At 47.4% G+C, this 17,537-nt stretch overlaps 8 protein-coding genes and 1 non-coding gene across 9 annotated transcripts; 4 read left to right on the top strand and 5 right to left on the bottom strand.

Moving 5' to 3' along the window:
- Window positions 1–70: 70 nt before the first annotated feature.
- Window positions 71–2,764, bottom strand: E1B28_002164 (uncharacterized protein). The gene is made up of 13 exons (XM_043159074.1): window positions 2,638–2,764; window positions 2,407–2,572; window positions 2,253–2,353; window positions 2,046–2,187; window positions 1,893–1,990; window positions 1,733–1,844; window positions 1,599–1,674; window positions 1,322–1,542; window positions 1,172–1,266; window positions 975–1,112; window positions 752–918; window positions 589–699; window positions 71–540 (listed from the first exon to the last, which is right to left on the bottom strand). The coding sequence occupies exons 1-13, from the start codon at window positions 2,719–2,721 to the stop codon at window positions 501–503; spliced, it is 1,551 nt and encodes a 516-aa protein (XP_043002672.1). The 5' UTR covers window positions 2,722–2,764; the 3' UTR covers window positions 71–500.
- Window positions 2,765–3,287: 523 nt separating this feature from the next.
- Window positions 3,288–5,685, bottom strand: E1B28_002165 (uncharacterized protein). The gene is made up of 9 exons (XM_043159075.1): window positions 5,379–5,685; window positions 5,204–5,319; window positions 4,838–5,096; window positions 4,676–4,787; window positions 4,541–4,625; window positions 4,117–4,483; window positions 3,586–4,058; window positions 3,420–3,527; window positions 3,288–3,362 (listed from the first exon to the last, which is right to left on the bottom strand). The coding sequence occupies exons 1-7, from the start codon at window positions 5,464–5,466 to the stop codon at window positions 3,595–3,597; spliced, it is 1,491 nt and encodes a 496-aa protein (XP_043002673.1). The 5' UTR covers window positions 5,467–5,685; the 3' UTR covers window positions 3,288–3,362; window positions 3,420–3,527; window positions 3,586–3,594.
- Window positions 5,686–5,773: 88 nt separating this feature from the next.
- E1B28_002166 (uncharacterized protein) lies at window positions 5,774–7,323 on the top strand. The gene is made up of 5 exons (XM_043159076.1): window positions 5,774–6,003; window positions 6,068–6,131; window positions 6,185–6,554; window positions 6,610–6,736; window positions 6,797–7,323. Exons 1-5 carry the CDS (start codon window positions 5,852–5,854, stop codon window positions 6,891–6,893), a joined length of 810 nt encoding a protein of 269 aa, XP_043002674.1. The 5' UTR covers window positions 5,774–5,851; the 3' UTR covers window positions 6,894–7,323.
- A 474-nt stretch (window positions 7,324–7,797) lies between these two features.
- E1B28_002167 lies at window positions 7,798–7,878 on the bottom strand. The gene has a single exon. It is a non-coding gene; the product is annotated as a tRNA-Arg (tRNA).
- An 84-nt stretch (window positions 7,879–7,962) lies between these two features.
- On the top strand, window positions 7,963–9,706 carry E1B28_002168 (uncharacterized protein). Its single transcript, XM_043159077.1, has 7 exons — window positions 7,963–8,145; window positions 8,207–8,273; window positions 8,335–8,639; window positions 8,694–8,836; window positions 8,891–9,074; window positions 9,128–9,244; window positions 9,304–9,706. Exons 2-7 carry the CDS (start codon window positions 8,260–8,262, stop codon window positions 9,513–9,515), a joined length of 975 nt encoding a protein of 324 aa, XP_043002675.1. The 5' UTR covers window positions 7,963–8,145; window positions 8,207–8,259; the 3' UTR covers window positions 9,516–9,706.
- Window positions 9,707–10,236: 530 nt separating this feature from the next.
- E1B28_002169 (uncharacterized protein) lies at window positions 10,237–10,472 on the top strand (the record flags this gene model as incomplete). Its single annotated transcript, XM_043159078.1, has 2 exons — window positions 10,237–10,286; window positions 10,340–10,472. 2 exons carry the CDS (start codon window positions 10,237–10,239, stop codon window positions 10,470–10,472), a joined length of 183 nt encoding a protein of 60 aa, XP_043002676.1.
- Window positions 10,473–12,735: 2,263 nt separating this feature from the next.
- On the top strand, window positions 12,736–14,183 carry E1B28_002170 (uncharacterized protein; the record flags this gene model as incomplete). Its single annotated transcript, XM_043159079.1, has 12 exons — window positions 12,736–12,760; window positions 12,812–12,932; window positions 12,982–13,076; window positions 13,143–13,174; window positions 13,245–13,292; window positions 13,348–13,455; window positions 13,511–13,576; window positions 13,645–13,652; window positions 13,708–13,761; window positions 13,821–13,876; window positions 13,932–14,046; window positions 14,117–14,183. 12 exons carry the CDS (start codon window positions 12,736–12,738, stop codon window positions 14,181–14,183), a joined length of 795 nt encoding a protein of 264 aa, XP_043002677.1.
- Window positions 14,184–14,504: 321 nt separating this feature from the next.
- Window positions 14,505–14,882, bottom strand: E1B28_002171 (uncharacterized protein; the record flags this gene model as incomplete). The annotated part of the gene is made up of 2 exons (XM_043159080.1): window positions 14,505–14,811; window positions 14,866–14,882. The coding sequence occupies 2 exons, from the start codon at window positions 14,880–14,882 to the stop codon at window positions 14,505–14,507; spliced, it is 324 nt and encodes a 107-aa protein (XP_043002678.1).
- Window positions 14,883–14,918: 36 nt separating this feature from the next.
- On the bottom strand, window positions 14,919–16,892 carry E1B28_002172 (uncharacterized protein; the record flags this gene model as incomplete). The annotated part of the gene is made up of 10 exons (XM_043159081.1): window positions 14,919–14,947; window positions 15,008–15,165; window positions 15,229–15,380; window positions 15,438–15,483; window positions 15,534–15,836; window positions 15,892–16,010; window positions 16,059–16,306; window positions 16,364–16,451; window positions 16,507–16,674; window positions 16,725–16,892. 10 exons carry the CDS (start codon window positions 16,890–16,892, stop codon window positions 14,919–14,921), a joined length of 1,479 nt encoding a protein of 492 aa, XP_043002679.1.
- Between the last annotated feature and the right edge of the window lie 645 nt (window positions 16,893–17,537).

The raw sequence follows: 17,537 nt of genomic DNA on the forward strand, positions 1-17,537 counted from the left end.
TTCCCTCCTTGCTGGGGAGAAAATAATTGACTGTGTAACTCCTTGACTTATATACGTTCCAATCGCTGTACAATACGAATTTAGCTGCTTCGAATAGTAAGGCCATAATTTTAATCATGTGGTAGCTAAACCCTTTTATGAATATTTGGTGTATGAAGCTAAAGAGGATCCCTTTGTTCACATTACGATTACTGAACCTGCATGGGTTGTATGAGGAGTGAAAGGCTCGGCTTTTCGCTGCTTAGGTCAAGCGGGAAGAGGGTCAGAGCCAAAGACGGAATTACATTGTCCTCTTGCCCAGGACCGAAGCTGAACCGGAATTTTGGAATAAGTTCCGAGAGGACGACCTGCATTTCTAGCAAACTGGGAGAATGCTCAATATATTGGGGAAAGCGCTCTCAGAGACTGGGGGGAAACGTACGCAAGTCGCCATCTTAAGTTAGGGTTTCAAGGGTTCACGAGTCAATACGCAGTCAGGAAAGCATGTAAAATAAGCCTTCTTACCCAAGGCACATCCGAGCCCCTCCGACAAACGAGGCTCTTTTAAGACATTAGAACCTAGAATACTGGATAACAAAGAACACTTACAGGTTGGAGTACGGTCCTATCGACTCAGGAAGATCTCCTGAATCGTAACGACCATCGACCCAGCGTGGTGGATTAAAAGTGTGAGCATCGGGGCCCCAGACGTGAGGATCTCTAGTTTCTCGGATACGTTTAAACCGCCGACGAAAGAACCGAACGAACATACCGATGATAGGAAGCGATTCCGACATGAATCATCTGACCTTTCCGGATTGGCAACTCAGTAATAACCCGACCGGATATCGTGGTTATCGGGCGAGATAGTGGAAGAACAGTATCTTCAAAGGCCATTCTTTCCGTAAGTGGTACGGGCGGATAGAACCGTAGAGTTTCCTTTTATTTTAGATCAATAGTCGGTCAGGTACAAATGTATGGTAAATGCGGCTCGCCTTGATGTGCGCATTGAGGTAGTCAAGCTTGTCCAAACTGGATTCCGAATGTTGTGCTTCGATGATTTCCTTCCTTACCTGATCTTGCCATGTTGGTCGCCTTGCGAGTTCATACAGCGCCCAAGTAAGAGCGTTTGCCTGTCGAACACGCCACATCAGGCCTATACCGTTAAAACCATGTAGTCGAGTTCACCTACAGTCGTCTCCTGTCCAGCGACTAAAAACATCGAAGTTTGTCGACTGATTTCGTTGAAAGACAACCGTTCGTGTTTGAGGTTCTTGTTCGAGGACACTGCGAGTACCTCTAAGATATTTGAATGACACAAAGAGGCTAGGCGTACACGTACCGACAAAACCAACCAACCCACCATCCGCACCATCCTCACTCGGATGAAGGCTATCCCTGAGTAGTGCTGAAGCCCATACCTCACTGACTGCACGGAAACTTTGAAGCGTTCTGACCGTCCGAGTGGGTAGGTGGAGCATCAACCTCATTATGATTTGAGGAACATAGGGTATAATGCTCTCCCCCAAAATTGCACTCTTTGAATCCCTTGAGGCTAACATACTAGAGCGACGGACATATATATCAGCAAAGATCCTTGTACAAATCCGCATACGCACACTACGTTCTGGTGGCTTTGAGCCACTTTATCTCCTCCGTTGGTCTCTACAGCGTTAAACTGCTGGCCAAAACCCACTTTGGAACGATGTATTTCAATGACCGAGAGTAATACCCAGGATGCCGTTGCGCTTACCTTCGCCAATGATGTCTGACGTCACATGTTGAAGGAGATGATAGATGTCGACAGCAGCATTTGAGTCGCTAGACTCCCTCTCCAAGTATTTCTGCATCAGTTTATCTGCGGCCTTCACCTCATCACCACCAGTTCAAATAACATACAATGTGAAGGATACCTTGCGAGAAATGTCCCTCATGACGGGAATATATGGCTGAAGGCGTGCGAGCGCAAAGGCAGGTGAGAAGGCATTCTTGATACGACGGTGGGGTTCTCCTGTCAGACATCCATGGGTCAGTGGGGATTAGACAGACATTTAAAGCTCCCACACCTCCATTCCGCAGTACCACGACAGCGTCCTTTCCAAAGACTGAAGAGGCTATGAAACTTCGATTGGGGGAAAAATCAAATAATTTAGCAGAGTTGAAGATATATCGGATAGCTGCTGGGTCAGAGATAAAGAGGAGATCCTCCTGTGTGGCATCAACTTGTCAACTGGCCAGAAAACCAATCAGAGGAAAGCAAAAAAAAAACGCACAGAGAAACATCCCTTGAAACGATATATCGATCCATACTGCTCTTGCCACTCGGACTCGAACTTGCCGTAAGGCCGGGATAAGAGAAGCTCTGGAAGATTTCCTGTGCACAAAGGCTAAACGACACGGGCAACATCACGGTACAGTGGGACATACCGTATAACCATGAAACGTTATCGACTGGTCCTGGGAGGTCTCGAATATGGAGTTTATCACGAATGAACCAAAGCCTTCGGGCGAGCAAGACGGTACAGATCACGACAGTAATCAGAGTGAGTGTCCACGAGTGGACCACATCGAAAGGGTCGAATGGTAAGACGATCTGAACCATTAGGATAAATCACGGGCGGGATCGTCGACGTAAACGACGAGGAAAAGAAAAAGCACCTGTGTGTTCTTGAAGTCTTTCCCAGAGTGACACGTTGACCCAAAATAAACAGAAAGTGATTGGCGTGTCGCGGTGGAGATCATTCAGCACGTCAGGCAAAAAGAATCAATGGAACCGTTGACAGAGTGACGGTCACAGTTCGGCGTTCGTTACATAGCTTATATAGCGTCGCGCCAGTTTGGCGGTGGCGGTTAAGTTGCGTAAACACGTTCCTTCCATGAGTCCTAATAATATTAATATTAATATGAGCGTTCACGAAACAGTAATGCTATCTGAACCACGAGGCTAATCTTGGGCTTGGCTACATAAGTAAACGTTGGGCAAGCGATGGAAGAGCGGAAGAAACATTCCTTTTCAGTCCTTCCCAGGTTCGCATTGACTCCAATCGAATGTCCAAAAGAGAATGAATTTTCTGTAACGTGCGAATCGTGAGAACTGGATAGCAAGAATGGATTCATGGAACACTGATCGATACCACGCTTCACCTCCCCACTTCATAAACTGGTGTACGTTGCAGAGGCGGAATTGATCCTTGACGGGCTGGTATGCTGCCGTTGCTAATTCCGCCCCTTCTTATCACCTGCAATCTCTTTCGCAAAAGGTAATCTACAAGTCGTCCGTAGGAGCCCGGTCGGATGCCCTTCAGAATTGTTAATGGTATCGGATTATAATAGCTATAAATAACGACATTAGTGCCATTACGGCCCTATGTTACACGTAGGATCTAAACATAAATGTTGAGAGTCCAATCCAGTATCTTGGAAAAGAAAAAAAAGCTTACAAAAGACAATAGTCCGAGGTAAAAGAAAGTAGATTGTGAAAAGGTCGTGAAATAGGTTATGTATAAGCACAGTTCCAGCCTAGCTCGAGTGCTACGTGATATTCATAGCTAAGGGTAGTAGCATCGATAAGCGCCACAGCCAATATCCAAAACATGACGAACATACTGATGATATTCAGGAAGACAAAACCAACCCCACCAAACCACTCGATAGTACCGTCAAAACGAGCCTAATGCGACGGTCAGCAACTAGCCTGACAGCGCTAGATGCCTCCCTGGTTGTACTTCTATCTTCCGCAGTGCGAGTGAGCGTAGGAATCCCGCTCACTAAGCGGATCGTGGTCATGCTTGGTGTAGATGAAGAAGGAAGCGACGTGGTGGGAACCGACAACGGTTTAGAGGAAGAGGTTATGACAGACGTGGTGACGGTATTCAAGATATGGGGGGAAGAAGAGGTTATGACGGAGGTAGACGCGGTACTGAGAGTACTCGACGAAGTTAGGGTAAAGGCAACGACGGAAGTGGTCCTGGACGAGGAGACGACACTGGTGGATAAACTTGGTACACTGACTGGGGATAGAGGGGGGTTCGTTTCGGGCGGTAGTTTGCCATCGAGCGCGAAGATATCGTTTTGAGCACCTACAAAAAGTTTGGCCACATTGTCGACAAGAGGAGGGAAAGTTCCGTTTTTACTGACCTGACCTAAATCCAACTTTCTCATTGTACCCCGGACTACCGAGTTTCTCCCCCAATTCTCCTTCCAATACTTCAATGTTATCACCCTCCAGCTGGTTCCAAACCAACATTTGCTTAGGTCCGCGATAACATGGACCTAGGCGCTCGTCATCTTGTATAGTCGAAATCTCAATGAAAGGTGAAATTGCAGTTGCCGTGGAGTTCGACGCGGATGAAGAGACAGTCGAGCTGTTCAGCTGAGGCAAGTTCATGTCGCACCAAGTGGGGGGTCTGGCTGGTAACGCGAGAGGACGAGAGCCAGGGGTGCCTGTGACCTTGCATCTGTAAGGGAAGAAGTACATGTTGGGTTGCCCACATCCGTTCGGGATCTTGATTGGAACAGATCACGTCAGATGTTCCTCGAGTTGAAAAAAGGAAGCACCAACCCAGCCCCAGGTGCAGATACATCCTCCTTCTGGACAGGCCGGAAGATTTGGTACTTGATATGTTGCGAGGCGTCTGAAGGGAGTGCTAGAGAAACTGTGAGCACGGCGCGGGAAGAGATTGAGAGGAGACCGTACTGTTCTAGCACGGAAAACACAACTAGGTTTTCCGGTGTCACCTTACTGAGGTCAGACGTATACGAGATTGCAAAGGCTGTTCCGGATGCCATAGTCTCGTTTTGAGTGTGCACTAAAAAGAGCGTGAGCGAGATGAGTGAGAGCCTGTTGGGAAGTACTAACTGTTAGGATCGACTATACAGCCGGGAACCTCGTCCTCTCCTCCTTCTTGACCAATCTTGAATGTGCCCTCCTCTCCCGCTGCCTGAGCTATACTCGCCAACCCACCAGCACTACCGCCAGTCAGCGGTCCAGGAAAGGCACCAACCTTTTGCCCACCGCTTAGAGTAGTAAAAGCACGATTGGTGGCGAGCTCAACGGTGAAGTTTCCGTTTGCAGGTAATTCGAGGAAGTCTCCGGGTGCAGGCGGGAACTCGTCACACTAAAACATTGAGAAAATGAGTCAGCAATCGAACATAACCGAGCGCGAAAATGATCGTTCAAAGGCGATACAGATAGCGACGCGACAGAATGAATCGAGTGGCTCACTTTATTGATGTGATGCATCCACCAATCCTTCTTCTTCAGCTTGAAAAGTGGCGAGACAGGTGCATTATTGTTCCCGTTATCTTCTCCTGGCGTTGTGCCATTCAAGCAATACATGCCTATTGAGGTTTAAGAGTCGTCAGCCAACGTGAATAGCCAATGCGCTCGTACAACACACCTTTCGACCACGCTACTATGTGGGCATTCACCACGGTTATCGTCAAAGAAAGAAAGAGGGCGAGCTGGAGTATCCTCCCGAAAACCATACTCGATTTGCCACTTGAGGTTAACTTAAATAAACGTGAATTTGTGGCTTGGAGTCGTTAACGGCCTAGCGTCGAGTTGTAGCGGCCTGCGCCAGTTGATTTAAAGGTTGAGAGAGGACTAGTGATGATGGGAGAATAAGAGATTGAAGGCTTATATTGAGAGTGGCAACCATAGTTAATGTACATCGAGGACAAGAACAATGAAAGAGCACTTTCTTTTGTCACGATTGACAGACCGGTGCCTTGTTCATATTTGGCAACCTGGAGGATGGCAAATAAAGGGCAATCATGTGATCTCCGTCGGACTGCCGGCGGGACATCATAATCCCCTGCCTCGAATTTTCAGAGCCATAATTCTCATGAAATCGTCTTTCCTTCCCCAGCGATGGCCGTCGAAGACAATGAAACCACACCGCTTCTCCCTGGAGCCTCAGGAACGGATAGGAAATCGAGAATAAAAAGCAAATTACGGGAGCGGGTCGATGTCAAAGACTGTATACCGATATTGATATTGATGAATTTTATTACCGGGTTCCTGTGCGTCTCTTCATTCATTACGTCTCCCACCATTGGACCTTTTTTCTTTCTTTCATATCCTAAGGGATGCAATATCGTATACTACGTTACGGATCTGGGCAGCATTTCAAACCGGGAATTCTATACAGGTGTGCCTCGAATTCTTTCTATTATTTTCCTTCCTGAGCCACTTTCGGTTTAGCTTTCTCTAGCTTTATCTCGCCTTACCGCACTCCCTAATGAGATTCCCGAGCACTCGTCCCGACTTTCCCATGCCTTTACAACGTCTGACTTGGTCGCTATCGCTTCGCTTTCCTTCTTCAACCTCGGAGCGTGGGCGGGTGGTTACCTCTTCAACACCCCAGCCGGGAAAACAAGAGGATGGATGATCCTCTCGACTACTATTCAGATCTTTCTTACCATCATTTCTGCCTTGGTGGTCTTACATCCTCAACCCGACGATAGCGATACCAGGATGAGAAGGCACATCTCGTTGGTTGTCATAGCGATTAGCCTTGGAATGCAAGGTATTCAGGCAAAGAAGTTGGGCACATCACAATTTGGGACATCGTGTGAGTCACTATTGAACCTTTCAACTCCGTTGTCTTACCCTTCCCTGTTTTGAAGTGGTTTTAACCACAGCTTGGGTTGATATGATGAATAGTCCGATATGGGTGCCAAATATCCGAGACAGCAAAGCCCTACCTATCATTTCACTCATATTTGGAGGCTTCGTTGGGGGTATCATCCTTCGGTGCGTGTTTGAGACATCCTTGTATCTGGGTTATCCTTACTGACAGCGCTTCCATGAAAGGTACTCTGATATCTTCGTGGCACTTGGCGCAGTTGTGTTGCTTAGGACTTGCATTGTTATTGGATGGTGGATCGTCCCGACCGTCTCTGCTACCTAAAGTTACCTAAAGTTAGAGGACAGCACACGAGGAACGGTGTGTGCTTTCCCAGAACTTTGTAACTTATTGTTATCAATCGCCTATCTTTATCTTGCTCCAACGTATCGGAACGAGTACCACTTGAAACTTTTGACAGTACGGTCGGATCCAACAGTCGCACGAGTTGTCCCTCTCCCCTAAATAGCCTGAAGGTCCCCGAGAAGGGCAAAGCGATGCTTTATAACCACCCTACTGCGTACTGAGACTCAAGCCCACCAACCTAATCTATGGAAATAGGACGGGGTGAATCCATATGGCAGTCGAGCCATATATACGAACGTTCTTCGGAAATTGCCGCCTCTCTTCCGACTTTAAATCGCGACTTGGAGCCAGCTGTTTTAGTCACATTACATACTATTACCTTGCGTTGACATGCATATGATAATCTGAACAATAAAAGGCAGTGGGACCGGTTTCTCGAATTTCTCGAAGAAAAATGCGCTTCAGTGGATCCACATCCCTCCCATTTTCATCTGCCGTTCTCTACCATCCAAACGGACGAACGGAATCCGCTAGCTCTGGTGCTATGAAAGTGGATGTAAGTGTCTTTCTACTAGCTCCGACCGTGTCGAAAAGCTAGTCTCTATGCAGTCTACGAATGGAACGAGTCGACTTGGTTTCTTGTTTGCCAGTGAATCCAGAAATACAGTTACAGGCAATCGATTAAAAAGAGCCGAAAGTAGCCAAGCGGATGTCGGTAATTCCTATCTTTCTTCGCGGCCAATATCTGTATGAACTCCCAGTCCGGCAGAAGCTGTTAAAGGAGGGTATTCGAAAGCTGCAGAGTAAAGCGACGTAGACAGCGGGTTACTTAACTGATGTTATCACTGAACGCCAAAATAAAAACCGACTTTTTACTACACGATGACCACCGCAGGGGTCGAACCTGCAATCTCCTGATTACAATAAATCGTAGTCAGACGCGATGCCATTTCGCCAGGCGGCCATGCAAACACTTGTCACTTACGCAATATTATCTCAAACATTGGTACATTTGGCATCCCATGCGGCGCACCCGAGTGCACGGACACCCTTGCTTCCTTTCCACTATGACATTCCTTCGCCTCGTTCACCAAAGGTTTCGTGGATACTCTACTACATCTGGCTTAAAACGCACCGGTCTATATGACTTCCACCTCAAAAATGGCGCGAAAATGGTTCCATTTGCAGGGTACGAAATGCCGTTGAGCTATGGAGACGTAGGTCAAGGTGGGTAGGTGTGTTAAGAGCTCTTTCTGTATTGCGGAAAAGGCTCAAGGAAAGAGATTGTTCAGTTGCCAGTCATAATCATGTTAGGAATAGCGCGGGGTTGTTTGATGTCGGACATATGGTTCAGTCAAAGTGAGTTGGGTTCTCTTTTTCTACCTCGAAGTTTTTCGTTTAATAAGTATCTTGCTCACAGATTTCGAGGGCCGAGTACGACGCGATTTCTGGAATGGCTAACGCCATCCTCCCTTTCTACACTCAAACCATACAACTCGACGCTATCAGTTCTGCTGAATGAGCATGGAGGTATCATCGACGATACAGTCATAACGAAGCACGCCGAAGATGCGTTCTACATCGTCACAAATGCCGGAAGACGCGACCGGGACCTACAATGGCTCCAAGGAAAACTTGAAGAGTGGAACTCAGAAGAGGGGAAAGGAAAAGGCGCGAAAGTCGAGCTTGAAGTTCTTGAAGGTTGGGGGCTATTAGCTCTCCAGGGTATGTTCCAAGTCCCTCGGTTACCTTCGGGATCCTAATGCTAGAACGGAACAGGGCCAGAATCGGCTTCATACCTACAAACCCTTACGCCCTTTGATCTCACAAAACTGCCCTTCGGAACGTCGGCATGGGTGTCTATTGAAGGCTATAACCTACATGTCGCCCGAGGAGGATATACGGGAGAAGACGGATTCGAGGTATGTCAAGCTTGTTCACGCTCATGGCGCAATTCAGCTCACTCGGCCGCTTAGATTTCAATCCCACCTTCCCAAACGGTCGACGTCGCAACGCTACTCTCCAAGGACACCAAAGTCGTTCAGCTTACAGGTCTAGGAGCCCGAGATTCTCTCAGGTTGGAAGCAGGGATGTGTTTGTACGGCAACGATTTGGATGAGACGACATCACCGGTGGAGGCTGGGTTGACTTGGGTGATTGGTTCGTATCCTTTTTCCATTTATCTTGCTAGTGCTCAACTTCCTTCTGTTTAGGTAAAGACCGTCGAGAAACGGGAACTTTCATTGGTGCTGAAGGAGTTCGAAAACACCTAAAAGAAGGTCCACCCAGACGAAGAGTAGGATTCGTAGTTGAGGGTGTACCTGCCCGGCGTGCGTTATGTTCCTTCTCGTTTTCCTTTTCCGTTCTTACCCACTTTTTTCTTCTCCAGAGGGAGCCAAGATCTTTGCTCAACAAACCCAGGTTGGAAGTGTAACTTCCGGAATACCTTCTCCTACGTTAGGAAAGAATGTCGCTATGGGGTATATTCAAAGCGGACATCATAAGAAAGGGACTGAAGTTGAAATTGAGGTTAGAGGGAAGATGAGGAAGGCGGTGGTTGAAGGGATGCCGTTTGTCAAACCGAGATATTATCGTGGGTGAAACTAGGAAGTGTCATTACAGAGTAACCGTTACGCGTACATTCACTATCCATCCCCTGTGAAGGTTTATTGAAAACACCTGTCCGGAAGCTTTACAGTTCTGTCACTCGATCTATCCTCGGATACTTCATACAGACCTCCACCCTGAAGAATTTCTCAAATATTCGCAAACCTCCTCAAGTTCAAAGGTTGGTGAGGCTTTGGTTAATCGCTAGGGTGAAATTATTGAATTTGTTCTCTCTATAGCACCATGAGTGCGTCCGAATACTTATTGGTTTTCATTCTGAGGATTCTGAGAATTCATACAAAAAGTCCTCTCTGTTCACGCTGTTCGGAGTGTCGTAGTCAAGCTCACGATTAACGCGCCACTCATTAAACGTTTGGTGAGCACGTCGGAAATGGCTCAGCCGTACAGGCGTATTTACACCATTCTCATATAGAACGAAAAATGTCGATTCTGAATTGACTGTCCGTCATCGACATTTGAGTATCCGACATTCATTCCCTTCAAATTTCTTCAAGATGATCGATTCAGGTTTGGTAATCAGGGTTACCAAACATATGTTCCGCTGACATGAAACGACCATACAATATTTCAGGGCCAACATTCTCCACAACGACTACCTAGCACGCTTGGATCATAACACCGCCGGAACGGAAGGACAGCTGTTTTCCTTCGCTTATTCGCGGATGTCCCTTGTTCTACAAGCGTATAACCCACGATGTTTGGACCGGAACAGATACAGCACAATGGCCGACACAAGCTTATCGTGTAGGTAATTTGTTATTCGTGATCTCTGAACGTTTGCTGACTTGAATCGACAGCGATCCCTCCAGGTTACTGGTTCCCACTGGGAATGGAGTTTTCTGGTGGACACCTGGCTGGATAGAGAGATTGAATCGTCCGCAACGTAAAATTTCTCAAGGTAAATTGAAGTCTTCAGATATCACCAGCTAAATGTTCTTGCTTGAGTACTCGATTGGTACTCGAGTACCCGCCCCATCAAGGTTAGTTCCATTCAACAGCTTTCCGCATCTCACGGTCTTTACCATTGACAAGTTTCGATGACAGCGCCGTCGCAACATGATGACAGACAGCTGAGTGTGCAGCCCGCACTGGGTTGCCGAGGGCTCCGTTGGATTTCCCGGATTGACCACTGTGAGCGCTGTAGTCACTAAGGCGAGAAAATCACTTACTATTTGCAGCATGATGATCGCAGTAAAATAGTTCAAGGGTGAGCATCGCTGGCACTGGGATGAAATTCGTCAGGGCACCTGCTTCCTCTCAAAGTTCGAGACCGCCAACCACATTATGTATGCAACATTGTGCGCCACCGTGGTGGAGAATGTGGCGGCCCCCGTAGGTGATGGCCGTTTAACCGTTTGAGAAGTTCAGAACCAAGTTCTACATTGATGAGGATGATATGGACGACTAACTTCCGCACATTGCAGGAACCGGTGACCTACTGATACTGGCATGAGTAGATTTTTTGGATACTTAAGAATCATCAAAAGTCGATTATTACTTCATTCAGTACCTGGACGGGCGTAAATTCGGGAAACAAGTTAAACTCGGGCTGGTAGAAGTTCAACGAACTCATGTGCCACGTGGATAAAGTAGAAAGAGATTTATTCACCGACGAAGACCAGTAGATGACAGACTCGAGTGGAAGGAAGAGAAAGTAAAGTACTCACCAGTTAGCTCAAGGGTTAACTGGTCAATTTCCTGGGCAGCAGTGGTTGAGTGGTTGCGAGCCTGAGGATACTACCGTCACAGTTTGTGGGTATAACCGTATGGATAGTAACGTGTACGTACTCACACGCCTTTGTACTTGGCACTTGCGTCTTGCTTGCCTCACAACCCCCATCTGGATCACCCGCGCCTCAATCCAATTCACCAAAGCTCGAGATGCTTTCAACGTTCCTTATCAGTAAGAACTATCCAAATCTTAAACACTCAATCCCCTCTCAGTAAACCATAATGGATCCATTCAGGCGGACATCAATCATGATTGAGCTACACTAGGTTCATTCAGAGAGAGAAGCCAGCTTCAAGATGTATATTGATGCATGGTTCACTAAACACCTGATCCTATGAGCTCACAGGGGCATTCCCCTTCGGGAGGGTCGACACGCCGACGATCTGAACTCAATCAGCGCTTGTTTGAAGGACGGTGAACCGTCGGACTATCCAGATTAGTATTGGCTAAGTCAGCGAACGGCGCTATGAACGAAAGAAGAGCAATTCATCTACCAACTTGTCTAACAGTGAGCTGTGGACCTTTTTATTCTGTACTGGAGGTTCCAAAACGCTTAGGACCATATCGCTGAATAGGTCAATTCAGACATGGGTCGGTTGCACCTCGCTTCTCTGCGTGCAGCTCAATCATATGCAACCGGAAAATCGCATCCGACGTAATACAGTTCCGAGCTTCGAGGGTAAGTCAATAATCACGGCGTTTTGGACTTTCTCATCTAGCGGCGGTATTGCATGTTACCACTACTTGCCAGCAAGATACGAGAGCTGCGCGGTTTTGTTGTTTCTACCTAATAAACCCGCAGTGTTTCCCAAGTATGGCTACTACTAGATCTCTCTTTTCAAGATAAAAACACGAAGGCTCACTGAAAGCTTTCCGCCAGATTCATTCTCAGGATGGCTGTAGCTCGCCTTGCTACTCTTCTGTTGGCTTCCAGCGTAGCACACGCTTGGTTCCGACTTCCGTGCACCAATCCCCTCGTTCAGGGTACAGTGTCTCGTTTCCTCATTCCCGGCAGCGAGATTCCTAACACTATTGAATAGAACGTGTTGACCCCATAATCTCTCCCAACCAAGTTCCGTCGCAGCACGTACATGTAGGTCGAACTGTTTATGATTCATGTGATTACTAGCTAACGCAAGTGCATTGAACAGACTGTCCACGGAGGCTACAGTACGTCGGGTCGTTTGTGAAGGGCGTGCCCGATTCAAGTCCAACTCTCTAGACTTCAAATCAAACAGTACCTTCGACACTTTGCGCGCCTCTAAGTGTACTTCATGTCAAGTTGCACAGGTAGGTGGATTGATCAGTATCTTCTTCTTCATACATAACGACTAATAAGTGGCATATAAGGACCTCTCCAATTATTGCAAGTAACAAGACTCAATCCTGGCCGCCAAGTCCTAACCGTGCATTTCCTTTCCAGGGTTCCCCAAGCTCTATTTCCGAGATCCGAGCACGAAGATGTTTGAACCTGTGCCAAACGGAGGTAAGGACCCGTCGCCCTCCACCTCTCGTCACCGAGTTCACATTGCACTAGGACTTCTTGCCTATTATCAAAATCGTGGTAGTCAGGACAAAGCGAACGGTGGCCCTGGCCTCAAAGCTTTCCCACCTGGATTCAGGATGATAAGTGGGAATCCCACTCTGAGATCCAAGAAGTACGTGCTAAAGCTCTTTTTACTTCGACGTGGTCTCACACTAACTTAGATATGCCGATGGATTGGGAACTCAGGCAGAGTTGGCGGAGCGTGCTATTGCTTGGGCATGCCTAAGGTATACGACTTCAAACCCCGATTACTATGGTATGTCGTTCTATCGCTTGTATTGTCACCTTCTGAAATGAAATCCCATCGAAAACGTAAAATCAGGAACCGGCGGTTTCCCTCACACCGATTGTGAAGTTCGTGTTTTACTAGTCATGATCCCGGGGGAGGAGACTTAAATTGCTGACATTAATATTTACCGTTCAGGCCGGCTTCCAATCCCGAATTCACTTCCCTGCTTGCTGGGACGGAAAGGTGCGACTTTGATCCGTGTTTGGTTCACGTCAGCGTTTTGATTTTCATTTTGTAGAACGTCGACAGTACGGATCATAAATCCCATGTGGCTTTCCTTTCAATTCTGGACAACGGAAGCTGTCCTCCTACGCATCCGGTCGGGCTCATGAAGTTATTTTATGAGGTAGGAGCTACGCAACATGCCGTTCTGGTCTACAACTAATTCCTCCTCCATTCAGATTACTTGGGATATCCATAACTTTGCTGGACGTTGGAAGGAATCTGATGGGTGGCCTTTTGTCTACGTGAGCATCGGGTTCAACGTCAACTTTGTTAGCTCATCTCACCATATCTGAATCTGTATCCCACACAGGCTACCGGGTACATATTTCCAGTTCATACCACGTTGAAGACATTCATATTCACTCTCAATCAGCGATCCAACAGGTTACTCCTTACACGCAGACTTCCAGAATGGGTGGGATGTCACGTAAGCTACGATGTAATCACTTCCTGCGAATGTCTTATTTACGGTCATCATCTCCATAGTGTCCTTCAGGAAGCCATCGACGAATGCAACAACCCGAACGATCAAACCATAAACGGTTGCGTCCCTTGTCATCCCTAGAACGACCTAGGGCTTACTTACACCTCGACTAGGCGTTGTCGACGCATGCAAACGATTCACGGTTATCCCAGCTGCAACCGCTAAGACGTGCCAACTGTCTGCAGTCGTGAACGAACCGGTCAGCGGTTCACTTTCCAAGCTTCCTGGGTGAGTAGTATCCAATTTCTCGAAAATCGGAACGAGTTCTTATCTGACCATCCATCCTCCTTGATTGCAGATGCAACCCTATCCAGACTGGTCCTGGAGATGCAACGCTTTACACAGATCAGAACTGCCCCAAGTAAAAGTTTTACGGATGAAGAATTTTGTGCCCCCTACTAGTTGGTGGTTTACCTATGTGCTCCTATTCCGTTCTGGGTTTTATTTATTGTGATGGTTGAAAAGGTTGTAATACTATTATCGACGCACAAACACACTCGTCGTTCTTATTATTTATCACACCCACGGGTGTTTCCTGTGACCGTTCTCCCTTCCTATCCTCGCGCGCTTACAGTTCAGCTTGTAGCATTGTACTTTATTTATATTCGACCCTTGGAATGACATCTTAAAAGAACAGAAGTGTCACGAAAAAAAAGTAAAGTCCGAACCAGGAATTATCTACATCTTCAATAACATTCAGTCGGCACCGCCGTCGAATCAATATAGTTCGCAGCACCAAGTCCCAGCCCACGACCAGCAAATGCCTTCCACAGCAGACACCTATTCGCACCCCCGTACCTGTTCTGATCAGCCTGGATCCAGGCATCACGAGCGTCAGGTAACGTAGGGTTACATGGCTGCAATGTAAGAGCATCAACTAAAAGATGGAGATAAACGACGTTTCCTTCCGTGGCGTTGGGATCGGTGCGAGCGGTTGCTGACCACCCGTGGGCAGCGACCAGAACGGCATAGACGTTATGCAACATGTTGGCCCTGAATAGCAGGTGAATGGGATGAGGGATGATGAGAATACACCGATGCACTCACCAGACCTGTGTATGCATGATTTCAATGTAAAATTTAGAAACGCGTTGGCAAGGTCAGAAAGGTTTTCTTACCTCTCCAATTTCTGAAAGTAAAAATCGCATTAGTCACCCAAATGTACATCATGACCAGTTGAAACCCTCACCATGAACCTCGATCAACTGACCAATCGACGAATACCTGAGGGGATTGATCGTATTGGATATGGAATACGGATAAGACCTAATGCCAGCTGAGCTATTGATAACCCATTGTCCCATCACAAAATCAGTGATAAGAGACGAGTTGGAATGGGCAAACCAGCTAGAACAAGGAATACGTTAATTTACAGGACAGAACTTCATGGATGGAGAAGCGAATACGTACTCAGCAACAGCATCTGACCATCCTTCACCCATACCAGCCGATTCTCGCGTCTGTAAGCACCGTGCACTACCTCCGCCGGACATTCGGTTGGTAAGACCATGGGTCATTTCATGAAGGGGAACGTCATTCTGCATAGTACCATCACGGTTGGGCTGACCCAAAGAGAGCTAATCAGAACCGATAAAGCTATGTATGCATAGGGAACTCACGCTGGTCCTTGTCCATATATACATTCTGCACCTCCCAGACTGTCCACTACCCATGTATATCAGCGGGACGTCCTTGCAACACTAGAAGGAACTCACTCAGGAGGTGTAGCGAAGTTAGCGTTGTTAGTTCCGGAATTGTCCTGAACGCTCATCAGAACACCGTCATTTCCAGCTCCTCCCTTTCCAAAATTGTCCTTCTGGAAGTTGAATGCCGCTTCTGTGAATCCGTATTGGTACAAGACATCGTGGAATGTATTGATTATGTAGAATGCATTCGTGCGGGCAGCATCGAGGTTGTTGGGGGTGCTTGAAGTCTGGGAAGCATTATACGTCGATTGGAACTTCCACTGAGGGGTAGTCGCGGCCTGCTGTGATTTGTATGCGACGACATTGTTACCACTGTAAGCCCAGAAGTCAGTAAATGCACCAAACTCCGCTAGAGGGTGCAACGCACGCAGTTTCCACAGCCCCGGAGCCATGCCACCCTTGAGGAGAGGAGGCAAGATTTTGCGGATCGACTAGCGTCTCGAGGCCTTCAACTATTGTTTCTTTCCAAACGGGAAGGACTTTGTACTATAGAAAGATGAGGGATGAGACGAAGGAGTTCACAAAAACACTTACCGTGGCTTCCGCAACGAAGTCAGTGACAGAGAGAAGGTCACCAGAATGTGCATCCACGTAAGCCTCGTACCACGTTCCGGTTTCCTCGTTCTGCACTTGGAAACTGTAAACAAGGGCAACTCGACCATCTTGAAGGGCAAGATACTCGAGGGTGGGCTTGATCTCGTTTCGTTTTCCTTGCAGAGAAGCTTCAATCTTGGGGATAACGTTCTCAATATCCACCGAAGGTGCAGATGGCGCGATATTGTCTACCCGAAAAGAGCGGAATTAATTGTCGGCAAATGTTTCGACCATGAACGACGTACTGGTGTCGACAAATGACTGTCCAAAGGCTACGAGCTTGTTGTCCTTGAACGCTACGTTAGCGACAGCGTTCACGAAAGGTACCCCTTCCTATGATCGAAGTCAGAAGGGCAACACATCAGAAATCCAAACATAGTGCCCCTACATGCATCTGCTTCACATAACCAACCCGTCCGATATCGTTTCCATAACCCGATGTGAAGACTAGTTCTGACGGGTCTATTTTCAACTGCGAGGAGACGGACTTGATAGATTGGTCTTTGATGCTGTCTGCATGGAGAGCCATGGGTAATTCAAGGCCAGTACCAAATGTCTAAAAAGATTCCTCAGCATCGTCTTCGACGTCAACCAAAGGAAACATACCTTGTAGTTGGAGGGAGGATGGAAAGCCTCCACTTTCAGGTCACGACCAATGAGGATGGACCGATGAGTTGCATGCTTGGAAGTCGTTGCCCAAGAGATGGCATTCGCGTGCGATGTATACAGGACGCTAAAAAGGGCATAGGAAGTCGCAACCTTGAAAGAGACCATGGGGCTGAAAGTCCCACACCGCGCTTAGGACAGATAATTTCTTGGAGAGATGTATTCGACCTCTTTAAACAGTTGGAACGCGCTTCTGATACCTCACTCGCTCGCTTCAAAGCGGGTTCTCTCCGAGCTCCGAAGCTAAGCTCGTCTTCTAGCGACGATTCCAAAACCTAGAATTTCTGCTTCAGAGAAGAATGAGAAATGAGGTGTTATTATCTACAGAACAGAGCGCAAGGAACGTACACGCACCAAGGGTCGTATGGTGGAAATTAATCGTTTGCTGCAACCTCTTGAAGACCCCCACTCTGAGCAAAATTTCCTAATGATTTGAATGGTGCGACTGCCCAGAAATGGGGCGATAAGAACCCGGGCGATAACCAAAGGGGTAGTTTTTTTCCCCCACCAGAACTTCTGCTACAAGAAGTTGCTGTCGAACCCGGTGAATTCGTCGCCGCGAGAAAGGGATTTGCATTCTGTTCATGGCAGTCGAAAGGATTTCTTCGGATGACTGCTTCAACCTGAATAATTCCCTTAGCACCAATCAATCACATCAGAAGGATATAAGGACGTACCCCATGTCGTATGTCCCAATCAACTACCTGCTAGCGTTCCGAGCGGGGCACGCGTCGCGTTTCTCAAGATAACGAC

This window comes from Marasmius oreades, chromosome 10 (assembly GCF_018924745.1).
Source record: "Marasmius oreades isolate 03SP1 chromosome 10, whole genome shotgun sequence".
NCBI lineage: Eukaryota > Fungi > Basidiomycota > Agaricomycetes > Agaricales > Marasmiaceae > Marasmius > Marasmius oreades.

Bases quoted from the DNA above. Each gene is read 5' to 3' on its own strand.
- E1B28_002164 (XM_043159074.1), bottom strand. From the start codon at position 2,721: ATGATCTCCACCGCGACACGCCAATCACTTTCTGTTTATTTTGGGTCA. The intron at 2,188-2,252 runs GTGCGTTTTTTT...GATGCCACACAG, and splicing joins GTTTCAAGGGATGTTTCTCT to GAGGATCTCCTCTTTATCTC. The intron at 1,675-1,732 runs GTAAGCGCAACG...ATCGTTCCAAAG, and splicing joins GTCAGACATCATTGGCGAAG to TGGGTTTTGGCCAGCAGTTT.
- E1B28_002165 (XM_043159075.1), bottom strand. From the start codon at position 5,466: ATGGTTTTCGGGAGGATACTCCAGCTCGCCCTCTTTCTTTCTTTGACG. The intron at 5,097-5,203 runs GTGAGCCACTCG...TCAATGTTTTAG, and splicing joins GGATGCATCACATCAATAAA to TGTGACGAGTTCCCGCCTGC. The intron at 4,788-4,837 runs GTTAGTACTTCC...CGCTCTTTTTAG, and splicing joins CTGTATAGTCGATCCTAACA to TGCACACTCAAAACGAGACT.
- E1B28_002166 (XM_043159076.1), top strand. From the start codon at position 5,852: ATGGCCGTCGAAGACAATGAAACCACACCGCTTCTCCCTGGAGCCTCA. The intron at 6,132-6,184 runs GTGTGCCTCGAA...CTTTCGGTTTAG, and splicing joins AAACCGGGAATTCTATACAG to CTTTCTCTAGCTTTATCTCG. The intron at 6,555-6,609 runs GTGAGTCACTAT...CCTGTTTTGAAG, and splicing joins ATCACAATTTGGGACATCGT to TGGTTTTAACCACAGCTTGG.
- E1B28_002168 (XM_043159077.1), top strand. The intron at 8,640-8,693 runs GTATGTTCCAAG...AGAACGGAACAG, and splicing joins GGGGCTATTAGCTCTCCAGG to GGCCAGAATCGGCTTCATAC. The intron at 9,075-9,127 runs GTTCGTATCCTT...CCTTCTGTTTAG, and splicing joins TGGGTTGACTTGGGTGATTG to GTAAAGACCGTCGAGAAACG.